Here is a 17,948-nt window from a genome sequence, read left to right on the forward strand (position 1 = left end):
ACTGACACATTGAGAAATATACTGGCGTCACGGGGATACACTGACACATTGAGAAATATACTGGCGTCACGGGGATACACTGACACATTGAGAAATATACTGGCGTCACGGAGATACACTGACACATTGAGAAATATACTGGCGTCACGGGGATACACTGACACATTGAGAAATATACTGGCGTCACGGGGATACACTGACACATTGAGAAATATACTGGCGTCACGGGGATATACTGACACATTGAGAGATATACTGACACATTGAGATATATACTGACACATTGAGAGATATACTGACACATTGAGAGATATACTGGCGTCACGGGGATACACTGACACATTGAGAAATATACTGGCGTCACGGGGATATACTGACACATTGAGAGATACACTGACACATTGAGAGATATACTGACACCTTGAGAGATATACTGACACATTGAGAGATATACTGGCGTCACGGGGATATACTGACACATTGAGAAATATACTGGTGTCACGGGGATACACTGACACATTGAGAAATATACTGACACACTGAGAGATATACTGACACATTGAGAGATACACTGACACACTGAGAGATACACTGACACACTGAGATACACTGACACATTGAGAAATATACTGGCGTCACGGAGATAGTGACATATTGAGAGATATACTGGCGTCACGGGAATATACTGACACACTGAGATATAATGCACTGGGGTATCAGCACAGATATATCAGTACCATTGGGCTATACTGGGAAATTGTGGATGTACGGCTATAATGGTGACATACTTTCATAACAGATTCGTGAATTAGGAGACACATTGGCACAATGGGAAATTTACTCGTGTCATTACAGATATACCGACACCATGGCGATATCCTGGCACATTCTGATATATACTGTATATTGATAGTAACATTCTAATTATAGGCACATAACGGCATCAAGGACCACTGGCATCACATATATGCTGGCATTCAGGGAGATGCACTGGCACCGTGATATACGATAGTCATTTTACGTATAATTTACGTTACTGTTTACACGTGTTGGTGTTTACAAGCGTCATAATAACCACGTGTTGTTTACGCTGCGCACGCGTCGTGTTGTTGTTTACACGTGGGTGGGCAGCAGTGGGATTCCCTTTGCCTGCCTGTTGCAGTCGGCGCTTCGTGTGTGAAGACGTTTCGGGCTTCACCCTAGGTCGACTCGTTAGTATAGAAACATTAGCGATGCGTGCGCGGGACAGGGGAAGCGAGAGAAGCGAAACTTCTCCCCCCGAGGTTTGCGTGATGCGCTGCCGCGTGAGGGTTACGGAGTGGGCAATGGTGCCCCCTTGTGGGTCGGATTTCACATGGAGCAAATGTAAACTCCGTTGAAAAAAAATAGCCGCATTGTCACACATCACTGCCCCTCCATTCATTCGCCGCGATGCCGTTTACCCTCCGCGAAGTCCAGCGAATCGTGGTAAACACACATCTCCCCATACACCAGCACGCACATAGCTCATTGTGCCCTTACTGCTGAAATACATTAAAATCTATCTAGGATCTCAACAACGTCCCTCACCACGACTGCTTAAAAGCGCGCAATGCCCCCGTTTGTGGACTCACGCGCTCAATGATCAACAATGCAATCCTGATGACGAAGTTTGGAAAGACAAATGGAGTTCACAAGACCCAACAATGTAGAAGATCTCTGGCTTCAATCTTCCATGAAGATTCTGGGCCACAACCCCTGAACCGCATCCACTGCACAAACCATGGCAACAGATGCAGATACGACCGTGGTACGCCAAAATTGAACCATTGAACATGTAACGCCACAATGCCAGATTCAAACGTGGAGGCATCATCACAGGGATGGACCACTTCACGATCGCAATCATCTGGCTCAAACGCCTTAATGTACTTATAGTTGTCACTCTACATCAGGGGTGGGGAAACTTTTTTCTGCCAAGGGCCATTTGGATATTTATAACATCATTCGCGAGCTATACAAAATTATCAACTTAAAAATTGGCCTGTTATATTTGGTCAAACATTTAATTAACTCACCCCTGTGATGGCTGGAACTGCTTCTTTTCGGTGAGGCGTGTGATGTTAGCTGATATTGATGATGTTGCTACTTGCAACTGCTTTTCCAGGTTTGCTCCTAGATTTGATACATTTTGAGTTCCGCCTGCGGTTGCCTTGGCAGGGCCAGACCAAATGATTTCGCGAGCCTTATACGGCTCGTGGGCCGGACGTTCCCCACCCCTGCTCTACACCGACATCAGCCATACGGAGAAGCTGCTATTCCACCATGTTTTTACTCTCAACCAACACCCATGCGAGCAACGACGTGTCCTGCACAAGCCCACTTGCAACTCTCCAAGCTTCGTTGCATCACTTTCGAATTTTGTATACTGTATTTTTCTTTGTCAGCGTTTTTGATCCATGTCATTACAAGTCGTATGCACCAATTAAAATGTTCTTATCCACACTGGAGTTTATCATCAATGTTATCCATAGGTCACCTTGGCGACACCACATGGGATCCCCTTTACTACTCGCAGCCCCAACTTTGTGCTCATTCCCACGCGTGTGTAGTGTGTGTGCGCGCACGTGTTATTTCTGTGTTCAAGCAGTGATGTCTGGAGACGGGGCTGTACAAACAGGATTTATTTCGTCTATTAAGAACACCGCGGGAATGGAACAACAATCACACCAACATTGTTGGGAGACGTGGAGATGCCGAAGAATCGCTTAGCGTAAAATCACACCTCGCTAAATTCACAATGTCAAAACCACGTGAATGAAACGTCAAACCAATATTGTTGGGATACGTGAAAATGCCTACGAATCCCTTAGTGTGGAACCACACCTCGCGAAATTCACAATGTTACGCATTTTTCTAGCCTCTAAATGCCGCTGAACAAAAAAAAAACACCTGGGAGCATGGTACACGTTATTTGAAACGCTTTACAAAAACGCCTTAAAAGTTGATGAACTAATAACAAAGATGCCAAGTGAAAACAAACGGATTTGAAATATCTGGAGGCACGTCACTCCCTCATCTCCCCGTCCTCTTCTTCCTCCTCCACACCTCGCACGTACAGTACGTTGTTACACCTGCGAGCGACAAGAGAGCGGTCATGCACCCGTACAGTCAATTTGTCAATCCAGCAGCCCCGTGCGAGTTTTGGGGGTTGTGTTGACCATGCTTCACCACGCTTGTCAGTGCGAGGTTTGAGATGGCGGGGAACATGAATGCGGGAGCTTAGAAGAACAGAAACTGATTTTGCTGCACTGGCCTCTGCTGCCCACAACCTCGTCCTGCATAAACAGGTCCCATAGGCTGCAGGTGGGGGGGGAGGGAGAGGCCGATCAGTGGTGTTTAGGGATACAAGCATTCTGTAAAAACCATCTAGCCAGCTTGCACCTTCTCTGCAGCTGTTCCCCTTGCCTGAAAATTCCTCTGGCTCATTGCACCAGACACCCTTTACCACTGTTCACGTGCAGGATCAAGACGTTCTTCCTGTTCCACTCATGACTGCCTCACTCCCTATGAACCATTTCTATTCACATCTTTATCACCTCATGTATTTGTAGTATTTAGAGATGCAGTCCCACTCGACACTTCATAAACCCATATTGCTTCGTATTATATAGTAATAAACATCTGCACGCCCTCACTAGTGTCACCTTTTAGCTTTCAATTCTTCTTATTACTCTTGGTGTTCACAACACCAAGCACGCTTGCGACCGGGGCAAAGCCAGCAGTTGTAGCAACACGACTCACCGGATGAGGATCTCCCCCAGGTGCCCTGCCAAGGCACCATCGATGAACTCCTCAGTGTTGGCGAGCTGCACAACACCGCATGGCAGAATATTGTATGAGACCGTACAGCAAGACGTACATTCCAGAGTAATGTCAAGGTCACACTCACCATATTCAGGGTCCTCTGTGGACTACCCCCAACCACCTCTTGACTCACTCTACACTCCACACAATCTCTTGCTTCTCACCTTTCAACTCACTACTGCCCTCCATGCACTCTCCTACTGGATGGCAGTGCTTATTTGGGACGAGGTTTGCAAAGTAACACAATTCGATACGTGCATAATTAGCAGAGAAACCAATTGTGATGAATTAATCGCTCAGCATCATCCTGTATTATTTATACTGCAGGTCCTGTGCAGTACATCGAGGCGCGTGGTCACTGGCCACCGCTGCCCGAGGGGCTCGTTAGTGTGACGTGGTCTCGGGACACCCCGCGCTGCCTCGAACCGCACCTGCATGTTCATGTAGCCATCGACGGACACAAGGTATCCCTTGTACTCCATGCCCCACTTCAGTTTCACCATCACGGGTTTCCCAGTCAGGCCGTTCAGGAACGGCTTCGGGTTCATAGGCAGTGAGGTCTGCGGGGAGGGAAGGCAAAACCATAATTGTTACGATAATCATAACGAGTATCTTCATGATCACCATCGGCATCATCATAACTGTGAAGTGATAATCACTATGATCATCTCTATGAACATAATTCCCATAATTACGGTGCGAATTTTGTGAATGCCGGGAGCATAGAATGCGCAGCAAATCGACACTTCCCTCTGCTACTCTTCATGCAGCCCCGCAGATACTAATAGTCCAGCGTGCGTGGTGGTCGCCCATTCAATAACAATTCAGGGTCAACCCCTGCTTAGCTTCCAATGTCTGACACATTCCAAGGGTCTGTCATTGTATAAACTGTGATACAAATTAAACACGTGTCGGCACGTCCCGTCTCGTACTTTACCACGCGTCGCCGTACTCATTGACATGTTAATTTTTTCTCTAACCCCTCCCTCTCTCTGCCCCCGCCCCCCTCTGTCTATTTAAGGCCTCGCCAGAGACGATCTCCCTCTCTGTGCCTGTGTTACTCTCTCTATGTATCTTGGTGATATCTGTCTGCTTATATTTCTGTCTATAGTTTTCTGGTTAGATTTTTTGTTGCTATTTCATTTATACCTGATGATTGCTTGTGTTGCAATTCGAACGTCGTATGCTATTATTTAATTTATTATTTTATCTTTATACGTGACTTTACCGAAAGAACCAAAGAGTAATTCCTGCAGTCACGAAAGCTCCAAATTAAGATTGATTACGTCCCCTCTCTCCGCGTGTCTATCGCGGTGGCGAGATGTTATCCCCTCGCCAGGAATGAAGGAGGTCGTGGGTAGGGCTGAACGATTTGGGGAAAATATTTAATTGCGATTTTTCTGACATATTGCGAATGCGATTTGATTTGCGATTACATATTTAAAAGTCAAGCTTCAGTTCCAATATTCACTGTGTAATAGATTTAAAACATGTGATGGAGCATTACCACATGCCATCAAAATATGAACTGCTCTATATATTCTAATGCAAGGATGCTAAATAAAAAATATATTGCTTCCAACATGTATTTATTTAAATGTTTGAATTGAAATAGAAAAATCAAACAGAACAAATGTTAAGTTAAATAAAGTTATAAAACAATCCCAATAGGAAAGTAAAAGGACTTTTCAAATCGCAAAAAATCGTAGCCTTTGCGATTTGCTAATCGCATTGTTTAAAATTGCGATTTCGATTTGAAATCGATTAATCGTCCAGCCCTAGTCGTGGGTTCGATCCCGACGCTCACGTCTGTATATTTGGAGTTTGCATGTTCTCCCCGGGTCTCCCGGGTTTTCCCTTTACATTAATAAACACGCGTTCAGATTATATCTATGTGCTCGTTCGTCTCTCCTTCGTGTCCCCCTCCCCGTGTCTCTCCCTCAGCGTCTCCCTTGACTCTCGTCGTCCCTCTCTTATCTCTCTCCTCGCGTTTCCACCGTGCATCCCTCTCCCCGCCTGTCCCTTTCCCGTGTATCCATCTACCCCGTGTATCCCTCCCTGTGTCCCTCTACCCCCGTGTCTCTCTCCCCCCGTGTATCCCTCTACCCCCGTGTATCCCTCTACCCCCGTGTCTCTATCCCCCCGTGTATCCCTCTACCCCCGTGTATCCCTCTACCCCCGCGTGTCTCTCCCCCCGTGTCTCTCTCTCTCCGTGTCTCTCCCCCCGTGTCTCTCTCCCCGCGTTTCCCTCCCCACGTTGCCGCCACAATGAGACTCCCACTCGTACCGCCATGTTGGTGTCGAGTAGTAGTCGCCGCTACCCACGAAGGCCTTCCAAGCAATAACGCGGGGAACGCGCGCTCGATGAAGTTATCGAGAGATAATCGCGAGCTGGTGAGGAGCTGGTGAGGAGCTGGTGAGTTGGTGAGGGGCTGGTGAGGAGTTGGAGCGGAGGACCGCAGGAGGCGCCTCGCTTAGCCTAGGCCCGAGGAGGAAGTCACGCGGGGCACGACGGGAGCCGTGGACCACGTGACGCCGCCGCGGCGCCCAATGAGAGCGTGCGCGCGCAGCTCGAGGTCACGTGGCGCGAGGGAGAGATGGGGGTGACGAGGTGAGGGCGACTCTTCTACTCAACTCACCATCTACTCACCCTCCACTCACTCACCCTGTACTCACTCACGCTGTACTCACCTCACCCTCTACTCACCTCGCCCTCTACTCACCTCACCCTCCACTTACCCTCCACTCACCTCACCATCTACTCATCACTCACCTCACCCTCCACTCACCCTCTACTCACTCACCTCACCCTCTACTCACCCTCCACTCACCTCCCCCTCCACTCACCCTCGACTCACCTCACCCTCTACTCACCCTCCACTCACCCTCCACTCACCTCATCCTCCACTCACCCTGTACTCACCTCACCCTCTACTCACCCTCCACTCACCTCACCCTCTACTCACCCTCCACTCACCTCATCCTCCACTCATCCTGTACTCACCTCACTCCCCACTCACCCTCCACTCACCCTCCACTCGCCTCACCCTCTACTCACCCTCCACTCACTCACCCTGTACTCACCTCACCCTCAACTCACCTCACCCTCCACTCACCTCACCCTGTACTCACCTCACCCTCCACTCACCTCACCCTCCACTCACCCTCCACTCACCTCACCCTTTACTCACCTCACCCTCCACTCACCCCACCCTCCACTCACCCTCACCTCACCCTCCACTTACCTCACCCTCTACTCACCCTCCACTCACCCCACCCCCACTCACCCTCCACTCCCTCACCCTCCACTCACCTCACCCTCTACTCACCCTCCACTCACCCTCCACTCACCTCACCCTCTACTCACCCTCCACTCACCAGCCACTCACCTCACCCTCACCTCACCCTCTACTCACCCTCTACTCACCCTCCACTCACCCTCCACTCACCTCACCCTCCAATCCCTTATCCTCTACTCACCCATCTCACCTTCACTCACCTGACCCTCCACTCACTCACCTCACCCTCTACTCACTCATCTCACCCTCTACTCACCTAATTTAAATTTCATATTCAGTCGATGTTTTAATTTACATTTTCTCTTTCCAAAATATTATCTGGCAAACACACCGAGACACCGTTCTTTATGCCATACACATTTTTGATCTGTAGAGAAAATGTCGAAAGTCATCACTTGCGTTTACCATCCGACTCAACCTCAAATGAGTACCTGGTGTGGTGTATAAACATCGCCACTGGGGACACAAAGGCGGCCGGGCGTGGTGCTGGCCACCCAATCCATTGTGTGCCGTGCCGGCCTTAATAGGTGCTCGCTAACAGCACTTGCCCGAATAATCTGTTTTATGCTATACGGGGGATGTTTGTCTTTGTACCAATGCGGTGAACGGCGCCGGCGTGTGTGTGTCAGCGTGTGCCAGTGGCCGCTGGCAGATGGCAAGAGCATCCAGCAGAACGTGGAGATACTGGCCAAGAAGCTGGAGCTGATGGGCGCCACCAAGCAGGCCTCCTTCTTGGTGGACTGCGAGATGTACCACCCGGTCTCCAACACGGGTGAGGGGTCACGCACGGCGACTCACCTCGTCATGTGCAGTGTGATGCGTGTGAGTTTCGATGTGGTGTGCGTGAGGTGTGTGGTGCGTGAATGGTGTATGTCCTCGAGCTCACCTAGGCCGACTTGGCCTTCATTGAGTACCTGGTGCAGTGTCCAAACTTCAGCATTGGGGAGACAAAGGCGGCAGGCCGTGGTCCTGGCCACACCAGCCATTCCGGCCTTAATAGGTACTCGCTAACAACAGCCTGTTACAGGCTGTATGGGGGACCTTTACCTGATGCTGTATATTTTGAGTTTTCATGTTCTCCCCGTGGCCGCGTGGATTTTTCTCTGGGTCCTGCGGTTTTTCCTCCACATTTAGAAACGTGCGTTTAGAGTATTTGGCTGCTATAAATTTCCATGTGATAAGCTACTTCTTTGAGCTATCATTTGTGGCCAGGTCGCTTCTGAAAAGAGCTATACGGTATCGCTCGATGGGCCTTACCTGGTAAAATAATACGTTTCAAGCATGTAATTTAGTGTGTGTATGTTTGGTATATGCGAAATGTGGAATGTGTGAGGTGTGGTTGCCACGTTTATTATCGATTTGGATAATTATAATTTTGCAGGGAAAGAAATGTCTCGTCTCTGTTCCCCTGTGTGCTGGCTGGCATCACCATGGCTTATAGGGGGGTTCCCCACCTTCAGGAGGTCGGGATGTTATGGAGGCCACTAATTTTAAAGGGGCCTTAGTATAATTGACCACGAAAATAATATCACAATTTTTTCTTGTTTAAACAATACGTGTTTAATTCACGAATCAAGGGCATCTTTACCCATATGTATGTTTGTTAAACTTCTTTCGCACCGTACGTAGCCAGGTGTGGGAGCATCTCCGATTGCCGATTGACCATATCGTTACCCCCCCCCCCCACCGCTATAACGATTTCTCCATATCACAGGTCAGTCCATGAAGTACTTGTATGTGATGCACAACTCGGAGTACCCGCTCAGCTGCTTCGCGCTCTACGAGAACGGGCCCTGTCTCACGGCCGACGTTGGCTTTGACGCACTCATGCTGAAGCTCAAGGGCCTCTTCCAGAATGCCAAGAGCAACAAGGTGAGTGGTGAGGGGGGGGGGCGGCATGGCCCCCTGACTACCACGTCCACACTGGAGATCCAAAGGAGAGGCATTGTGATGGTTCAATCAGTGAAACCAAAGTTACAGTTTGGGTTTTTATTACAGAATCAGGACACGGGCCCTACCCCTAAATAAACCATAATACCAAATACTATCTCTAACCCTAACTATATTAGCCATCCAAACCCTAACACTTTCCCCATCTCATACCCCTACTCACTGTTTCCCGTTCACTCTAAGTGCTGCCAATGCCATGAGGTGACCGTGTGTCTGGACTGCCTGCTGTATTAATGAGGCCGTTATCGTTTTATCACAGGTTGAGGCACGAGGAACGCGCTATGTTTATGCAGACTTCCTCATCAAGCTCGGCACGGTCACCATGGGGCCCAGCTCCAAGGGCGTGTGTGTGGAGGTGCGATGCACAATTACAAGCACCTTCCTGCGTCAGACTTATGGGGGGCATGGTTTGGAGGGGGCAGTGAGGGGGGGGACGGCAGTCCGGGTTTGCGTCTGTTAGCCAATACACATGACTTATTTAAACATCGTTCACAATGGTTAATGATAGGTTGAACTCATAATAAAGTTTTTGGGTTAGATCGTGTTATTTATAAATGTGTCGTAACCCTCCACCACCCAACACGGCCAATCAGCAAAAAAGTGTCACGTTGACAAAAGACAAATAGTTCACTACTTTAGCCCACCGGTGTGTTGAAGAGTAAAACCACAACATTTACAATTTTTGAGTAGCACGACGTTTCGCTGGTAATTGCATCCAGCATCATCGGGCAATTCGCCAGAATGGTGAGGCTCTGCTCTTGCTCCCGGTCTTAAATAGCGCAGCAGCAGGGTGACATCATCATTTAACTCATCAGGTGCAATGATTTGAGACGAGGGGGGGGGTATTGTAATTATATACTAGATTGGTAATCGGGCAATTGTTACGATGTGAGGTTGAACTCACTCCAACGACCCACACAGTGGGTGGGAAAGCCCTCATTGTATATACAAAAGGTGTTATATATTTATATTGTGAGCTAAAGTTCCAATTTTACTCTTTGGTTCTTTCGGTAAAGTCACGTAGAAAATAAATAAATGAAATAATAGCATACGACATTTATCATGAACACAATCGCCAACCAAACCCTACCTACACCAGACACTGTCCCTACACCTAACAATAACCACACTAGCCTCGTGCCTGGCAGGCGCGAGCTGACACTTTGCTCGTCGTCTGGATGTGTGGCGAGTGCAGGTGGAGTACTGCCCATGTGTGGTGCCAAGTGACTGCTGGGGCCTCCTGCAGGAGTTCATGCAGGCCCTGCTGGGCCCCCATGCGCCTGTGAGTCCGCCAACGGCTGGCGCGGGCCGGGCCGACGGGGCCACTGGTGGCGCGGCACTTTACACCGCCGCTGACACCATGGTGCAGTACATGGAGCTGTTCAACCGCATGCGCAAGCAGCAGGGCCCCTCGGCGCCCACACAACGCTAGTCTGTCGATTCGCGATTTGGATAAAGTGCTAAAAACTGGACAATTGTAAATTACTGACTGAAGGCCTGACCAAATCCCCTTTCATAGATCCCAGTCTCCATGGGGGCATTTAGTCAAGAGCACCATCTGCTTGCTACATAATAACATTTATATTTATATGGCAGTTAACTTTTATATGGCAGCATATGTGACTGTGTCTCGAGACGCTCTACAAACAGTGGGGGGGCAGAGGTGGATATCGGATATCAGGGATTTCTAGGTTATTTTCAGGATGTGGTGAAAAGAGGAGGGATGGGCTGGAGACACTTAATAGAGCAGCCACAGGCAGATGAGAAGAGGAAGATGTAAAACCCAGAGCTGAATTGGAGAAGTGTCTCAGCAGTGTGGACAAAGAGCGTTCCGGACAGCGGGGCAAGCAGCAGAGGGGAGTGACCTCCCATTGAGTGGAGGTTGACTGGAGGTGAAAAACCTGAATATTAGTTTGGTTTTAAGCATTCACAAAACAAATCTCATTGTATTATTTAATAAACATCACAAATGCGTAGACGCTGTATTTGTTACACGTTTATTTAGACAAGACGAGGGCCGTTGGGGATGAACTCCACCGGCAAGCGAAATGTTCGGTGTTCAAGATCAGTGCATTTAATTTGTATGAATGTGTGTTGAACTTCTTTCGCACTGTAAGTAGCCAACTGTGCTAATCACCCACATGGTGAGAAACGATGCCTCCAAAAATGTACCAGCATCACACAAATGGGTGCAACGCTTGAAGATCACGTCTCTACGTGTCACACACAAAGAGAACGTGCGAATCACAGCATGAACCGAGAGTGGGCTCTGACTTCTAATTTAAACGTTTGGGTCTTCACGACTCCGTTGGCCTTAGCTCTGAGATGTATAAATACAACTTTATACACAGCTCGTATCGATCAACGGTGCATCATGACCGCCCAACAGGCGATGCCGTTTACGAACAAAATCACACGTGGAATTCATCTTTTCACCTGCTTAAAACTCACCACATGGCATCGTTTACATCAAACAACGACGACGCAAATCAGGTCACAAAATAAAAAAGGAAGAGTCAAGTAGGCATGGGTATGCGATGTCACGGAAAGCCCTCCTCCTGCACAGCTACGCGCGTGATATGCCCGTTAACTCTGACCCGCGGTTGTCGCACGATCGGTGACTGTGGCGGCTGCCACCTCCCCGTGCCCGCTCTCCAGGACCTCACTCATGGCTGGCGACTCAGTAGTGGACGGCTCGCCGCCCTGCCCGCCTTTCGGTGCGTTTTCGTGCCGGTCTGCTGACCCCTCGGAGGCGACCGGAATGTCAAGGTCGTCAGTTGCGAGGGCGGTGGTGGGGTCGTCGTCCTGCGGGTAGATCTCCGGGTAGCGCTGCATGCACTCCTGCATGTCACGGAAGTGGTCGATGCAGTCGGCACCACGCATCTCCTCCTTGCTATTGTGGAAACAGGAGAAGGCTGACTTGAAGGCGTCGCCACACGGCCCGCTCGCCATGCCACCCAGGCACGGGCAGTTCCAGTTTATCTCCCCGCTAGGCAGGATGAGGCCTGTGTGAGTGAGAGAGCGGGTTTAGCATTGTAGCATTTTTGCCTCATCACTATTTGAACAAAAAATCTTCCTACGCTCGTGGTGCGTGGATCAAAATGTTCATGTACGAACGAATTATTTTTTATTGAATGCGCTGGATGACCAAATCGCTCAGAAAGCACCCGGTCTTGCCAGATATTGCAAACTAAGCAGCGTTAAACCTGGATAGCACTTAGATGATCACCATGGTTATTAGATTCCAAGATTTGGCGAGAATGGGAGCATTGCCAGTGATTTGCTCATACACCAGCAACAATGCTCGTGCCTCTATTTTTAATAACATACTTAATTAAACTCAGAAGCACAGCAGTGGCACAGCGTATCGAGTGTGCAGGCATTGCAACTGCACCAGGTCCCATGGTCCAAAGGGGCTCAGGCACCAGGCTATGAAGAAGTGGTGGTGGGGGGGGGGCAGAAGTTGAGCAGTTGTGGGGCGGGGGGGACATTTAATTTCATGCACCAGGACCCGTTCCATTCACGCTAATCCACAGCTTATAGATTTCTATCATTTTCCGGAGCACTGCGCAGCCTGTATGTGAGCTCTGTGTGTTAGGGTCATGGTGACGGAAGGGAGGGGGGGGACGCACCCTGTTCATCGTAAGGGTCCGGCTCGTCCTCCTTGAGCTTGGCTTGGCTGGGCACCTCATGATCCTCCTTTGTCACAAATATCACGCGGTCCTTACCTGTGTGGGCAATGGGGGGAGGGGGCAGGGAGGAGAGAAGGTGGATTTGTGCCGAGATAAGACCACGGCTGCAGCTAACCTGTAGACGTCCACAAACAATCTGGTCCAAGAGCTTTCCCATTCTTCATATATGCAGGAGCTAGATGGATTGTTGCATCGTAAGATCATGAGAGATGGCGACGGCTTGTGGACCGATAATGGATGATACTGTATAGATGTGTATATGTAAACAGTTGATGACATTGATGCCGTGAGCGATACAAAACCATGCTTTTTTACAAAACCGGTCACCACTGAAATATTCACGCAGACACTGCACGACCAGCCACCCTAATCGTTAGGTGATGTCACCTGGATTTTGCCCTTTCATAAAAATTGCGTAACGTAACCTCGCAGCGCAGTGAGCTTTCTTTAATTTGTACGGGAAATGGGCCCCAGTCTGGCTCGTCCAGTGCCGACTGGTGTCTCACTTTACTCATTGCCCCCTTACCCCTATTGGGCTCATCCAGCTCGGTCCGCTGAGTCACGAAAACATAGGTTTGACAGGTGCCCAGAGCGTTGGACGTGGCGTAGAAGAGCAACTGCGATTATAGACTTCAGACGACTCGAACATAACATACTTGGGGTCAATTATCAGCGAAACGTCGTACTCAAATTTTAAAATGCTGTTGATTCTCTCTTCAACACACCGGTGGGCTAAAGAAGTGAATTATTTTGTCCTTTGAAAAACGTGACACATTTTTTACTGTTTGGCCGTGTCGGGTGGTGGAGGGTTATGACACATTTATAAATAACGCGATCTGACCCAAAACCCTATATTATGAATAATACTGGTCGCGAAAGCCTACGTGTTATAATTACAAAGCATAATTTTTAGCCGAAGTTACAATTATACGGTCGTTGCAATGAATCGTGGCACAATTACAAGTGTAATCAACCCCACGTACGGTGCAAGTGGTCCCCATCAACTGGGGGATTGCTTTTACAAGTGGGGAAGTGCCCCCAATATAGTTACTGCAGATTAATCTCTGCCGGTTGTCACATGACCGTTCTCACATCGACCGAGCAGTCTGGCCGGACACGACTATGAACCCCTCAACCCAACACGCCGTGAGACGCGGGGAGGCCGGGTAGGGTGAACCCCGCGAACTCCACAGCACCACGTGTGACCTTCCCAGCGCTCTTGGTTCAGCCGGGATCCATCAGTGCCGGGGTGCTCCACCATAGGGAACCTCCAGAGGGAGCCCAGACCCCAAAGCTCCACCCGAGGCGCATCCACGCCAGGAAGCATCCACCTACAGTCCTACAGGGACCTCCACCAAAGAGCACTTCCACCCTCAGGAAACCTCCACCACAGGGGGGCCTCCTCTACCCCCCCCCCCCCCCAGGCTGCTCCACGCTGGGGACACCTTGAGACATGCGGGCTTCACGATGCTAAATCCCCCCACCCCCCATTCCGTGACATTGGGCGCATGCGCGCTTGCGAAAGCTGCGAGTTTTGTTGTTGTAAAAGCGGCTTTGGTGTCGTTGCCCCCCCCACCACCACAACCACCCCACCCTGTACAGGCGCGATGTTCCCGCTGTGGCTCCCCGTCGCTCACCTTCCTGGCGGCAGTAGGACATTGTGTCGCGTGGCCCGGGCCGGGACTCAAACGCACGTGCGTGCTCAGCGCTTCCCACTCGCTGCGACTGCTAGCCCCACCCACCACAGCACGTGACGCAAAGAGGACCCCATCCCCAACAGGCGAAGGGTGGCCGCGTCGAGTGCCTGACCGGTTCGCTTGTTACTCTCGACTGCGGTACATTTATACTTGAATCGAGTCGAAATTGTTTTTGATTGATATGTAACAATTTTTGTTCGATAGATTATGAACTCAATTTGGAGCGTTAGATTGATACCAAAAAATGTAAACGAGCACTCGCGGAAATGGGGTGGGCCAACCGCAGCGAGGGAGTGGGCGGTGGAGTTGTATCGATTCCCCAATCTTCGCCTTTAATGTGTCGATTCGATTCACAGATCGATTATATCATTTGTGACTACGGTGTTCTTCTAAAGAGAGAACTACTGCAAGGATTTCCATGAAGAAATTATGCCCCAACATAAGCGGTGCATTAATCGAACATTATTAGATTAGCTGTGCGCGCGATTAGACGCACGAATCGCGAGGACAAACTTTAACTGTAATCGCTTATCGATCCATCTGTGCGTCAAGCAAGCTTCCACGTCCGTAATGACATCATCACGTTAACACCACGTGAGCACGCGGATGCCTGTGACGTCATTACGTACGATGGACGTGACGATATTGTCACGTTACACCCCCCCCCCCCCCGTGTAACTCTCTGATTCTAGATTTGAAGCTTTCGTGACTGCAAAGATTCATATTCTTAGGTTTTTTCGGTAAAGTCACGTAGGTAAAAAAATTAAATTAATAAAAGTAAAATAAAAATTAAATTAAAATCACGACGTTTCGGAGGCAACACAAGCTTCCGTCTTCAGGTGGAACACGTCACAGCACGATAGCTGATGTCATCCCGCGGTTGGTCGACGCCTCCTCTGTGCACGGACACGCCCCTTGACTGACGCCTCTACGAATGGGAGTGCGGGAGGCGGTACCAGGGGCGGAGCGTGGGGGACGGGACGTGGGGTGAGGGGCGGGGCGCTGGGGTGAGGGGCGGGGCGCGAGGGTGATGGGCGGGGCGCGGGAGTGAGGGGCGGGGCGTGGGCAGTGAGGGGCGGGGCGCGGGGGTGAGGGGCGGGGCGCTGGGGGTGAGGGGCGGGGCGCGGGGGTGAGGGGCGGGGCGCGGGGGTGAGGGGCGGGGCGCGAGGGTGATGGGCGGGGCTTGCAGAGCGCGGGTTCAGCCACGAGCCTCGCGGACCTCAGAACGCGGGGGAGTTGCGCGTCTCAGCTCCCCCAACGCAGACCCTCGACCCGGAGCCCCGGGAACATCGGTTCCACCCTGGAACCCGGTCGTTTTTTTAGTTCGACTCCTCAACTCGCTGACGCTGGCCCTCACAACTCGGCTATCGGAGGACCGGAGCCGAGACGAGACCCTGAACCCTCTTGGCGGGTTTCGGCTTTGACACGGGAGCCTGAATGCTCAAGTTTCCTCTCTGAACCCTGACCGCAAGGGGACCCCAAGGAGACCTACGTTCAATTCCCGACCAAGTAGCCTGGTTCTTCTCCATCTCGGCTCCACCGTGAGGGTCACACAGAGACCCAGCCCGGACCCTCAGCCCGGCTGCCGGCCACGTCCTTGCTGTCGTCTCTCCCGGTGTCCCAGCTGCCCCACGGCCCCCGTGACCCCGGGGGTCCCGCCGGGGTCACCGCCTTAGCGCCACCGAGACCCCCCTGTGGCCAGGAGACCCAGGGCTATGGTGCTGCAACTGGGTTCCTTCCTCTGTCTCTCCTCGTCGTGCTACAGGTAAGCGCGGCGTCTCGTCGTGCCCACGCCAGCCATGACGCCGCAACTTTGTCCGGGGAGGCCCCGCGGGGCCGCGGGGAGGAGGAGATGGAGCCGAGGCCAGAGAGGGCCCCGTGCTGTGCCCCTGTCACTGTCGCTTTGTCTGCCCGGGGGCTTTTGTTTGGGCCTCGCCATCACCCCGCTGCTTTCAACACCGTGGTGGTGGTGATGGTGTTGGGAGTTGTGGTGGTCGTTGGTGGTGGTGATGGTTGGGAGTTCGTGGTGATGGTAGTTGTGATTGTGTTGTTGGTTAGTGGTGGTGGTGATGGTTGGGTGGTGGTGGTAGTGATGGTAGTTGTGATTGTGTTGTTGGTTAGTGGTGGTGATGGTGTTGGGAGTTGTGGTGGTCGTTGTAGTAGTTAGTGATGGTGGCGGTGATGGTTGTTGTGATCGTGTTGTTGTGGTTGGGAGTTCGTGGTGATGGTCCCCGGTAGTTTTTGTGGTCGTTCTTGTGGTGCGGTGATGCCAGCGGTGTTGAGAGGAGTGCGTTGGTGGTGATGGAAATAGTGGTGGTGGTTATGGGGGCAGTGGTGGTTGTTATTGTAATGAGGTGGTGGTGATTATGGGGCAGTGGTGGTGGTTATTGTAATGAGGTGGTGGTGATTATGGGGCAGTGGTGGTTGTTATTGTAATGAGGTGGTGGTGGTTATGGGGCAGTGTTGGTTGTTATTGTAATGAGGTGGTGGTGATTATGGGGGCAGTGGAGGTGGTTATTGTAATGAGGTGGTGGTGATTATGGGGGCAGTGGTGGCTGTTATTGTAATGAGGTGGTGGTGATCATGGGGGCAGTGGTGGTGGTTATTGTAATGAGGTGGTGGTGATTATGGGGCAGTAGTGGTTGTTATTGTAATGAGGTGGTGGTGGTTATGGGGCAGTGGTGGTGGTTATTGTAATGAGGTGGTGGTGATCATGGGGGCAGTGGTGGTTGTTATTGTAATGAGGTAGTGGTAGTGGTGTTGGGAATAATAATGGTAGTGGTGGCTGCTATGTTTGGATCATGATGGTGGTGGTGGTGGATATGATGGTTGTTCTTAAGGTTATATAATAGTTATTGTGGTGGTCATGAAAGTGTTACAGGCATTTATGTATTAGTTGTTGTGGTGTTTGTGATGGCGTGGTGGTCGTGGTGCGGTGATGTCAGTGGTGTTGGGAACACTGGTGGTAGTGATTGGTAACGGTGTTTTCTCCGTAGTTTGATGAGGCTTTGAGTGTCGTATTGGTAGTGGTGGTGGTCGTAGTGTCGGGAGTGGTAGTTGTATTGATGGTGTTAGTGGTTCTTAAATAATAATACAAACTCAAACCCGCCCCGCTTATTCCTCATTTCGATCCTCAGTCTACTTTCAATAACTGCCCGAATGTTTACCGCACAATTGCATGTCTGTGTAACACGAAAACTTAGCAATGAAAAATCTACATGGTACCAACCGTGTGCCCAGAGACATGTGTTTTTAAAAATATAATTTCGCATTACTTGATGACAATTACAAAAAAACACGGGACAAAAGTGGACAAATCACGCAAAACAGAATGGGCAGGGAGGCAAGACGCAGGCTTTGAATTGCGCCGAGAAACCGTAAAGAGGAACACGTGGATTCGATTTCTGTGTGCGTTTAGTTTGTTCTCCTTCCCACGCACCTCTCCGATTGGCACGATTGGCTAC

The 17,948-nt window shown here is 50.4% G+C and overlaps 3 protein-coding genes across 4 annotated transcripts; 1 reads left to right on the plus strand and 2 right to left on the minus strand.

Annotated features, from left to right (window-relative positions):
• Positions 1 to 2,648: 2,648 nt before the first annotated feature.
• SNRPF (small nuclear ribonucleoprotein polypeptide F) lies at positions 2,649 to 6,398 on the minus strand. The gene is made up of 4 exons (XM_078609523.1): positions 6,134 to 6,398; positions 4,278 to 4,406; positions 3,784 to 3,848; positions 2,649 to 3,113 (listed from the first exon to the last, which is right to left on the minus strand). The coding sequence occupies exons 1-4, from the start codon at positions 6,137 to 6,139 to the stop codon at positions 3,047 to 3,049; spliced, it is 267 nt and encodes an 88-aa protein (XP_078465649.1). The 5' UTR covers positions 6,140 to 6,398; the 3' UTR covers positions 2,649 to 3,046.
• MED20 (mediator complex subunit 20) lies at positions 6,341 to 14,700 on the plus strand. 2 transcript variants are annotated; one of them, XM_078609520.1, is made up of 6 exons: positions 6,341 to 6,457; positions 7,775 to 7,917; positions 8,860 to 9,017; positions 9,355 to 9,450; positions 10,291 to 10,377; positions 14,390 to 14,700. In XM_078609520.1, exons 1-6 carry the CDS (start codon positions 6,444 to 6,446, stop codon positions 14,636 to 14,638), a joined length of 747 nt encoding a protein of 248 aa, XP_078465646.1. In that variant the 5' UTR covers positions 6,341 to 6,443; the 3' UTR covers positions 14,639 to 14,700. The 2 variants fall into 2 exon arrangements, with proteins under 2 accessions (XP_078465646.1, XP_078465645.1); XM_078609519.1 differs by lacking the exon at positions 14,390 to 14,700 and having other exon boundaries at positions 6,364 to 6,457; positions 10,291 to 11,071.
• Positions 11,079 to 14,564, minus strand: CHCHD4 (coiled-coil-helix-coiled-coil-helix domain containing 4). The gene is made up of 3 exons (XM_078609522.1): positions 14,425 to 14,564; positions 12,728 to 12,823; positions 11,079 to 12,100 (listed from the first exon to the last, which is right to left on the minus strand). The coding sequence occupies exons 1-3, from the start codon at positions 14,444 to 14,446 to the stop codon at positions 11,682 to 11,684; spliced, it is 537 nt and encodes a 178-aa protein (XP_078465648.1). The 5' UTR covers positions 14,447 to 14,564; the 3' UTR covers positions 11,079 to 11,681.
• Positions 14,701 to 17,948: the final 3,248 nt, after the last annotated feature.

This window comes from Lampetra planeri, chromosome 32 (assembly GCF_965212315.1).
Source record: "Lampetra planeri chromosome 32, kcLamPlan1.2.h2, whole genome shotgun sequence".
Classification (NCBI taxonomy): Eukaryota; Metazoa; Chordata; class Hyperoartia; order Petromyzontiformes; family Petromyzontidae; genus Lampetra; species Lampetra planeri.

Excerpts from the sequence above, each read along its gene's own strand:
- MED20 (XM_078609520.1), top strand. Across the intron at positions 9,018-9,354 it reads AGAATGCCAAGAGCAACAAG|GTTGAGGCACGAGGAACGCG; the intron begins GTGAGTGGTGAG and ends GTTTTATCACAG. Across the intron at positions 10,378-14,389 it reads TGCTGGGCCCCCATGCGCCT|GCGCGATGTTCCCGCTGTGG; the intron begins GTGAGTCCGCCA and ends CACCCTGTACAG.
- SNRPF (XM_078609523.1), bottom strand. Across the intron at positions 3,849-4,277 it reads ATGGCTACATGAACATGCAG|CTCGCCAACACTGAGGAGTT; the intron begins GTGCGGTTCGAG and ends GGTGTTGTGCAG. Across the intron at positions 3,114-3,783 it reads CTGGGGGAGATCCTCATCCG|GTGTAACAACGTACTGTACG; the intron begins GTGAGTCGTGTT and ends TGTCGCTCGCAG.
- CHCHD4 (XM_078609522.1), bottom strand. The coding sequence starts at position 14,446 with ATGTCCTACTGCCGCCAGGAAG. Across the intron at positions 12,824-14,424 it reads GTCCTACTGCCGCCAGGAAG|GTAAGGACCGCGTGATATTT; the intron begins GTGAGCGACGGG and ends TTGCCCACACAG. Across the intron at positions 12,101-12,727 it reads GGACCCTTACGATGAACAGG|GCCTCATCCTGCCTAGCGGG; the intron begins GTGCGTCCCCCC and ends TCACTCACACAG.